The sequence below is a fragment of the Perca flavescens genome, chromosome 18, assembly GCF_004354835.1.
Source record: "Perca flavescens isolate YP-PL-M2 chromosome 18, PFLA_1.0, whole genome shotgun sequence".
Classification (NCBI taxonomy): domain Eukaryota; kingdom Metazoa; phylum Chordata; class Actinopteri; order Perciformes; family Percidae; genus Perca; species Perca flavescens.
Window position 1 is genome coordinate 21,997,909 of NC_041348.1, and position 10,023 is coordinate 22,007,931.

At 38.5% G+C, this 10,023-nt stretch overlaps 1 protein-coding gene and 1 long non-coding RNA gene across 3 annotated transcripts; both read right to left on the minus strand.

Annotated features, from left to right (window-relative positions):
- Positions 1-74: 74 nt before the first annotated feature.
- Positions 75-3,701, minus strand: LOC114573725 (uncharacterized). Its single transcript, XR_003694931.1, has 2 exons — positions 183-3,701; positions 75-133 (listed from the first exon to the last, which is right to left on the minus strand). It is a non-coding gene; the product is annotated as an uncharacterized LOC114573725 (long non-coding RNA).
- A 1-nt stretch (position 3,702) lies between these two features.
- On the minus strand, positions 3,703-9,887 carry aida (axin interactor, dorsalization associated). Of its 2 annotated transcripts, XM_028606043.1 has the most exons (11): positions 9,553-9,887; positions 8,625-8,691; positions 8,477-8,530; positions 8,025-8,079; positions 7,873-7,936; positions 7,643-7,749; positions 7,464-7,472; positions 5,029-5,151; positions 4,770-4,892; positions 4,217-4,334; positions 3,703-4,136 (listed from the first exon to the last, which is right to left on the minus strand). In XM_028606043.1, the coding sequence occupies exons 1-11, from the start codon at positions 9,657-9,659 to the stop codon at positions 4,037-4,039; spliced, it is 927 nt and encodes a 308-aa protein (XP_028461844.1). In that variant the 5' UTR covers positions 9,660-9,887; the 3' UTR covers positions 3,703-4,036. The 2 variants fall into 2 exon arrangements, with proteins under 2 accessions (XP_028461844.1, XP_028461845.1); XM_028606044.1 differs by lacking the exon at positions 7,464-7,472.
- Positions 9,888-10,023: the final 136 nt, after the last annotated feature.

A 10,023-nucleotide genomic window follows, 5' to 3' on the forward strand; every position in this document is an offset into this window, starting at 1 on the left:
TATTTGCATAAATCACACATGCTAAAACACAGTCTGTTCACTGTCTGATGCTCTGGATAAAAGTATCCACCAAACTGCTTCATTTGTAGTTTATTAGAAATTAAAAGCAATGTAAACATTTGATACAATTCCCCTCAAGTCTGTCAACAAAACTAAAAACACCCCACAGGTCTCAGTCCTACCACATTGTAGCGCTTCATACATGCACTGTGTTACTGTATATTCATCAGTCTATCTTACAGTTAATTTACAGTACTGAATATTGTGACATTACAAAAATAAAATCTAAAATCAAATATTACAATGATGTTTTAGTGAAGACGAACATCTGCAAAGTCAGAATGCAAAACAAAAGTTACATGCAACTTTTCATTTAAAAACTCCCTTTATAACGGTAATGTGAAATTTCAAAATAAAAGTAGTGGGCTTAAGTGAATCTTAAAAAGTTAGTCCAAGAGCATTCCTGTTCAATAAAGATGCATCCTCTAGACTTAATTCAAATATAACTGTATACATAAAACATCTGATCTGCAAAGTAACACTAGATTTTAAAAAGACACTTCCTGGCAGGTGATAAACATCCAAAAATGTTTTTTTGCAATATCTTTGTAATTTTACATTTTTATCATTTAATCTTCCATGTATTCCTCAAATAAGTTGTCTTTGACATGAGGCCATTTGGATTTGTATCTAATTGTTATATTTTTTAAGTAATTGCATGTTTTGTATCAGTACCACACTTTTCCATACGTGGGGTCAAAAATGACCCCAAGCATTTTCTATGGAATTTCAAAGGTTAATTCTAGGAGCCTTTGATTTTTACCAACTGTGACTGTCAGGTATACATTTACTGTTGATCCACACATCTAATGGCAGCAGTCTCACCACCCTGAAGGTTATTTTTACTAAATGTTAACATTATTTTTAATACTCTCTACCAATTACTGATCTGATCACTGCTACCAACAGTGCATTAGTGTATTCCTATGTGAAACAGTGCTTACCAAAATCCCTTCATGTTTACTTTACTTTACCTCAATTCCCTTACCATGAGTTAAGTTATACAAATACTTTAATAAGTTTAAGTTGGAAGTATTGTTTAGTAGTAAGTAGTTTTTTCAAGAGGCAGTGATGTGGTTAGTTATATAATTTCTAACTGGTAACCACCAACATGTCAGAAAGGTCTGTTGGCACTTTGACATTTCCAGTTGAAAATTAATTTCAGTGCTCAACATTGTGTCAGTCAATTATAATGTATCACGATGACATTCAGCCTTGATGAAACTAAATATTGGTGTGTTTACATTTCCTGTCAGTAGCTGGGATGCAACCATAGACTGTAAATATTATGGCTGCAACTTATGGTTATTTTTAATCAATTAAATGTTTAGTCTATGGAATGTAACAAAAGTTACAAGCTATAAAGACAAGCACGTTTTGCAAGATTCCATGCGCTTTCAGTAGAGCAAATATGATTTCAAAATGATTTATTATTTTTAGTAGTGGCTCTAAACCTGCTAGCATTTACAGCATTTCTCAGTAGTTCGTGAAATGGTCACATTATTTAATCTATAGATTCATGTACAAGGACACGTTTTTCTCATTTTTTTGTGTTGGTGAGGACGATTTTTAAACTAATGAATTTCAATGGGAACCATATTTCGTGATCACAGCACGATTACAGTAGCGAGTAGTATTAAATGCAGAAAATCCAAGTAAGGAGGTTAGTTGGGGTGGTGGATGGTTCGAACACAGGACTTTCACCCCGGAGACTTTCACCCCGTCCCATTGTTGTGGCGCGTCGGCATCCCAGAGACCTGGGATTGCGTCCCGGCGTGTGGCGTGTCCTTTCACCGTGCTTCTTTTCCTAAACCCAACCGTCCCGTTGTTGTGGCGCATCAGCGTCCCGTTGTTGTGGGGCGTTGGCGTGGTGTGTCTTTTCCCCGTGCTTCCTTTCCGAAACCCAACCTCCGTATAGATGCTTCCTATTATATGCTGACAACACGAATAAATGACATCCTCAGCAACGAGATAATCTGTGTACACGAATCAAAAGATTAAAAATAACGTGACCATTTCACGAACTGCTGTGATACCGTGCTGCCCTTAGACACGCACACTATGTCAATATACTCTTGATCACAATCATGAGGTGTGTGTGTGTGTGTGTGTGTGTGGTGTGTGTGTGTGATATTGTATTGTTAAGTAGTAAGTCGTTTTTTGACAGCTTTCAGCTGTCGTGTAAACCATTTAACATAACATAATAGATTAATTTTTTTCAGTGTAGTTCCATGCAACCTCAATGGGATAAGATGTGTTTATTTTTTGATGAGACACTGGAAATATGTATCAGAATCAGAAATTTATTAAGTTTACTGCATAAAACGCATTCATTCTAATTGGGGTCATTTTTGACCCCACTCATGGAAGAGTGTAGGTATTGGTAGGTCATGCATCTAAGGGTTAAACATTTGGACCGCAACCAGATGCTTACACTCAATACAGAATCACGCGGACCAATGCTGCATCCACTCAGCTCTTTATAAATTTATAAAACCGTATTAAAACAGACTAAATCCAATACATACTGAAGCATGAACACTGAACTGAAATGTAGCGACTGTCAGAATTACGGGGACATTTAAATGCTATAACAAATATTTGAGTATAGAAATCATATTTGTTATATATTCTGACTAAGCCAACACAACCTGAAAAGATGAATACTCTTAAAATGGTCAAAGCATTTCAGTGCTTCATAGATCATACTGTATATTTAACCTAGAATTAACATTATAAATGTCACTGCTGAATTCAATACTGTATGTGACTAAACAACAATCCCTAGTGTGCCACCAGGACATTTTTGGACAATATTATTATTATTATTCTTATTATAATAAATCTATAGTTTCCATTTTATGATAGCTTTAATGTAAAGACTTCTCATGCCACCTAAAAGTTGAAGGACGTCCAACCCACAGAACAGCAGAAGAGCTCTGATTCGATAGACACATAACAGCTGACCAATCAGACTGTCTGCAGCTTTAAATTAAAGCTGCACTTATCAATATTTTTATATTGACAATAAATGACTATATGTAATCTAAACCTGAAAGGTCAGTTAATATTAAAGAAAGCAAACAATGGAAACCGTAAATGTTAAAGTAGACAACAAACAAACTGTGAGATGGTGCTGTATATGATCAGTATTTATTAGCCTTTTTAAAATTATTCTTGTGATCCAATTTTACTATTCAATAATTGATCATTTAAGCAATAAATACAACTGAATTATTAATTGAGGGGGGGAGTTAATCTTTTTGATTTTTTATAACCACCAGTTTGTAATAGCTTTTTTAAACTCATCTATTTAATTGATAATAATTAAAGCCCATAAAAGTATATAGTTATGGCGCACACAAACCATTCTGGACTATGACAGAACTTATGACCAATCTCTTGGTGGCTTGATGGAGCCAACAGCGATGCCGTCTGCGTGTTATTTATTCAGTGGCTTTGCAAACTCCGCCATGACTTCACCGACACGTCCACAGAGTTTTGGCAACTATATCAGTTTTGCTGAATTTCACTTTAGAGTCTAAAGTCCAACAGCACAAAAGTATTAAGCACCTGCAATAACTCACGTTGTGTCCCGCTTCGCAAAATCAGTGCGATAAAGAAGACTGTAGATGATGCTTTATCTGTGAAACCCTGTATCTCCAACTAGTCGAAACAAACTGAATACATTTGGAGTTTTTGGAGCAGGGTTTCCTGCAACAGAAGGGATATGCACTTGACAACCATGCAATCAACAGATACAAAAGCCTGAGTTGATGTTACAAATGTTTGACTCCCTTCACTTTCTTTATAAACTAATTGAGAAAAAAAAAAAAAAAAAAAGACTACAACCGTGATTTTTAGTATTGCTGGATGTTACGAGGTGGAACACCACATTTTGCTGGATGTGGAAGTGAGAGAGAGAGAGAGAGAGATTAAAAAGAGTTGGTTCAAAGTTCAGGGCGTGGTGCTCGACTTAGCTGTCCTTGTGTAATGTCTGATGAAGATGGAGATAGAGTTGTTTCTTTGTTAGAAGCTGCAGTTTCTTCCTCTTGAAGTCTGTGGGCTTCTTGTACCTGAAATCCAGGAAGAATATATACTTGATGTTTCAAGACACAAAGGAATCCCTCAAACATGTGATTATCAGTCAACTCACAGTTCGATGACCATAGGGCCGGGTTTGATCTCGTCCATTTCCATGAAGGCAAAACATTTAGTGCTGGTAAACCTCTTTTTAGGTTTGTAGTGCTTGAATTCAAAGAAGATAGCTGCTCCTGGAAGAACGTATAGCAGGTTTAACTAAATAAATAGGAGGGTTAACATAAAATACTAAATAATTACCTCCAAACTGTCTGCACAGTGGCATGTCTACATCCCAATGATTGGCCTTTTTTATGTATTTTTCTTACTGTCAACAGACCAATAACCAAAAATGGAATACATAATTAATACATAAATGCATATAAATAAAAAGTCCCCAGAAATTAAGGTTTTGAATTTATTGAACTATATTGACTCATTTATATATTTATATTTATTGCCTCATTTATTTATTTCTGGATGCATTTCATAGGCATATTTAAAATGTATGCATGCAGAATTATAATTTAAATTGTGTAAGTCGTTTTTTGAGGATAGTAAAGAAGGAATTCAATAATATAGTATATATTATTATCGTATGTCACTTTGGATAAACTGTCAGCTATTACCTTTTGGTAATTTCTCCACGTGTCTCTGGATCTCCACGTCCACACTAAAGTGGATGTAGGTATCTTCCTTCCTGGAGGCCACCGGTGTGTCCTGCATTGGGTTCACATCGACGCCGTTCAAATCTACAGGCAGAGAAACACAGAACGCGCTCTTGGTTTTGGCAAATTTCCAAGACTTCAAGGTGACGCACTTCAGCCGCACTTTCCCAGAAACGTGAACGATCCAGCGGCCCTTTAGAGTAGGGGAGCAGCTCATTACCTTTGACACTAATGGTCATGTACGGATCGATGCACTGCCCTGCATCCTTCAACCCAATTTTTTCGATCTTTAGTGTAAGTAGTGTCATCCCAGGCTCTGACGGTAACCGCGGCAACAAGGTACCTGCAGAGGACAAAGGTTACATTAACAGTTGCCATTACAATAGGTGGGGGCATCACCTGGGACCAAAGAATAGCAAATAGCAAACAGCATTTTCAGATGCATATGTTTTACCATCAGATTACAGGCTTTATTGTTAAGTAACCATTTAAATATTAAACGGCTAAAGTAACCCCCCTCATACTCCATGGTTAGCTTCTCCCATAGAGGGGTTTTCTTTCCTTAGTCTTTCTGGAAAGCTTAAACATGATAATGGGGGGGGTTTCGAACCATATATTTAAGATGCATTCATTTTTTGGCCACTTACAACACAACACTGACCTATAACCACCTCAAAAAGTAATGTTAGTAAACATCCAGCAGACACAGTGCAACATAAGTAGTAGTGTTTCTGTAATTGTATAACTGATGAATGTAACTCGAATATTGCCACTACTTATAGCTCAGTTTTTGGGCTCTACCAACGCCTGAGGAAAACATCTATCTCTTTAGCTGCGAAATGCTCGACTATGTTCACCAGCTAGTTGCTAACTTTGTCTCTCTGCTTTTTTTAAAAATGTATTTATTTATTTATTTTTATCTGAAAACAGCTGCTTGCTGCAACTGGAAACAAGGTCGATGAGAGCGGGGAGAACGATCCAAAACTGTAAAGCTGTAGGAATGAAACCAAGCGAGCTGAAAGATGCTGAAGTCTGCGCAGAGCTGAGCGGAACCGCAGAGTCAGGTGATCACTCTGTGTGGGTTTGTCACTACCTTTCAGATTACACATAGTCCTTTGATCAAAAACAAAACAATAACTGATTAGGGCACCTTTCCTTCTTCTACTGTTAAACAGCTTTACCTCTTGAGTCTTTGAGGCATTTGTGCAGCATCCAAACCTCATTAGAGTTGTGGTTGCTGCGCTATACAGAATAAAAGTGATTTTGAAGGTTTATTATTGACCTTGGAAATAACAGTTTGACTGTAGGTATACACTACCGGTCAAAAGTTTGGGGTCACTTATAAATTTCCATTCCACTCCATTACAGACAGAATACCAGCTGAGATCAGTTGTATTGTTTTTTTTAACCAGGGCAGCAGTTTTCAGATTACATTATTTGCTTACATAATTGCAAAAGGGTTCTCGACTGTAGAAAGAAGTGGCTGAAGAAACACTTGAAATTCATGCTTTTTGGTCTAAACGTCATACCCAAATTAAAAGTGGTACAGCTCCCATATACTTTGACACTCAGGGGTGTGCCTGATATCATTGGAAAGGTGATTGATGTGGGTTTGTTTGTGTATTTGAGAAGTGTTGTATTTTGTAGTTTTTTGGCTTTTTTATTTGCACTTTTCAAATAGAAATAAAAAAACGCACAGACATATTTGTAGAAAAGAATTCATATAAAATCCATTTTTGAGTCTTTTAGCTTCTGAATTTTTTTCTGTAGTAAGCTGAGACGTGGCTAATGCTGTGTTGTCTGTCACCTGTCAGATGGGTTTACAGCAGTGTATTTTAATAATTTTACAGATTTATAACTTGGACAGAAATAAAAAATCTCCATTCTAGCCTCTGTAACTCTGTGTCAGTAAGGCCTAGAATCACCCTGACACAACTTGAGTGTTTCCTTTCCAATGATATCAGGCACACCCCTAAGTGTCAAAGTATATGGGAGCTGTACCACTTTTAATTTGGGTATGACGTTTAGACCAAAAAGCATGGAATTTCAAGTGTTTCTTCAGCCACTTCTGTCTACAACAGTCGAGAACCATTTTGCAATTATGTAAGCACATAATGTAATCTGAAAACTGCTGCCCTGATTAAAAAAACAATGCAACTGATCTCTGCTGGTATTCTGTCTGGAATGGAAATTTCTAAGTGACCCCAAACTTTTGACCGGTAGTGTAACTGTATAAAAACTATTTCTAAATATAATTCTTATCAAAAGTAGTTTTTATTTACTTTCTAGCACAGTAGTAGATATGCATTTTACTTAGAATACGAACAGAACTTTCATGTTTCTGCTTTTCCGAAAGATCAATAAAAGAAATTCTCCATGGAAAAGTAGATTGTTTGGCCAAATCTAGTGGAACAGAGGATGTCTTATTAAAAAGTCTAAGAGGCGAAGAGTCTAAAAGGTATCTAAATCGACACACTTACTCCACAGTCAAAAAGAAGCATTGGATTCTAAAATTAACTCTGAATGGTACGCGTCTTTATTCACACTTTTGTCAATTCAGCAACAAGCCGCGTATTACCACTGAAAGGCTGTGATAAAATCCCATCGGTCACGCAGGGGAGAACAAATTCAGGTGTTCGTTGATAAAAGCCGTACCTTGCGAAGCTGCAAATGAAGCAGGCGGGAATGAGCGACGAAGCCATGCACAGAACCGACAGAAAGAAACAAAAGAAAAAAAGACACACAGTCAAGCAGGACAACGTGACACAACAAACCAAACATCCCTCAAAACAGCGGGTGTGTTTGATTAACGGTTATAGACGGGTGCACAGTACCGGTGGCTCTCGGGGGGAACGCTTCTGTAGATCCTGCTCCTGCTGCAGCATCCTCCTCCTCCTCCTCCACCTCCAGGTTCTCCTCTTCACCTGGAGCCAGGATTTTCCTGACAGAGAGGAACGGCAGGTTTAATCACTTCATCTACACATTAGAGAACTTCAATGCTCACGCAGGATTATCTGTAAAATACAAACTCAATGACATGAGATGGTTAGTGGTGGATATTTACCTCAAGGGCACTGGCTGTACATCAAAGGGAAACTCTTTGTTGTAGGTCAGAATATTTTGAATTACTGTTGACAAAAAGGAGGAAGATCAGAATAGCCAGTCACGACAGGCAGATTAACAAGTGGATACTTAACTCCCAGTCGCTACACTTACTGGTTTCCAGTTTCTTCAGCTCTTCTAACTTGAAGTCCTCTTTTGACTGTGTGCACTACAGAAGAGCAGACAAATTTAATACTCTACCTCTTTAGAAGGGTGAATTTATTGGAAAATATGCTTTGCTATAATGACCTGAAGAAGATTTTTGGGTGTATTTAAGTGAAGGACACTGCAGTTGACTAAAGATTTTCACCTATCTGCCTTTATCAGGGTGGTTGAAGGCCGAATAGCCAAAAACTTGAATGAAATCTGGTGTACTGGAGAAGAGCTGCGTGATGTGCAAATCAGCACAGAGGAAGGTTTGGACTCATGACTTCACTATTTAACTCATTAATTCTCATAATTATGTGTTTTTGATTTTCAACAATAGTCAGTCAACACTTGTTGTTTTTAATTCAATTCAATTTTATTTACAGTATCAAATCAACATGAAAAACAATGACACAAACCTGCAAACTGGCACTTCTCATCTCCAGGCATGTTGCAATCTTTCCTAAAGTTTTCTAAGAAATGAAGAAGAAAAAAACAAAAACGTGTTAGTTTATGCAGAATACTTGACTCCTCTGACCAGAAGTTAAAGAGAGATGTAATAATTACCTTCTGCTCCTCTGTGAATTCTGATGAATTTGTTGACTGGACCTCTTTTTGTAGTTGTCTCGCTAAACTAAATAACAACACAGAAGTGCGTTAATGCTTTGCTGAAAAACTTCAAACACTTCTAAAGGTGGCTTAATGATGCATATTTTTTGCACCCCCTTCTGGCCAAAAAAAAAACAGTGTCGATTTAGATTTAAACATGAAGAGTGCTATTTCATGCAATACATTAATAAGTTGACAAATCTGATCACATCTTTAAAAATGTAGAAATACTATATATTGTCTGAAATCAGGAAGCATTCCTCACTAAACAGATGAAAACCCACCCTTAAGAATGAGAGGGTGTGGCTGACTATTTCTCAATTCTCTGAGGGAATATTGGCCCCATTTGTGCACTGCATGACACATAATAAAACACGATGCATGCAGCTCTGGATGATTTCCCCTGGACAGGCTTTATGAAAGCACTGTCCCTCAACTCAAACTGGTGGTGAATGAACCTGGGGTGCAACACACACACACACACACACACACACACACACACACACACACACACACACACACACACACACACACACACACACACACACACACACACACACACACACACACACACACACACACACACACACACACACACACACACACACACACACACACACACACACACACACAGAGACTCTGCTGCCTCTGCACAACAACTGCCACATCACGTCATGGATGGGTAGGGTTTGTTTACTGGCGCGAGGAGCTGACTGACAGCTCAGAGGCTAGAACTTGTTAAGAAGCACCATGCACCCACTGTCTCCTACATGACGTTATTATCTCCCTGCACATTTAAAGAGAAAGGGGTGGGGGAAGCATGTCGCCTAGGAAGATAAACCATGCTGTGTGGAGAGGCGGGATACACATGTTGAATGCAACTTACATTTGGTACTCATCTATAGCCTCCACTAATTGTCCCCACGAGTCAAAGTCTGTGCCTTTCCTAAAACTGGCGTGCCATTTCTGAATAGTCTTGTTGACATCAGACATGTTGCCGAGGCGGATACTCGCGGAGCTCTCAGGGCAGCATAGCCGGGGAGGAGGTTCATCTGCGAGGGGTCGGCAGCGGCGTCGTCAGCACGGTTATTTGCTGTCCAGAGCCGCACGGATAGGGATAGGGATACACCAGTGACACCCCGACAAAGCCCTGTTTCTGCCTGCTCACCCTAATATCGCATCCGCAAGAGAAAGGAAGTCCCGCCCGAAAGTCGGGGTGCGCGCGTTTTAGGACGCGGGGTCGCTTGGGTGGACGGCAACAGAATATACGTCTATGGATGGTAGTAACCTGCTGCAGGAAAAATGGGAATTTCATTTAAAGGCGCAATCAGTATTTTTTTTATCACAGTGTAAATTC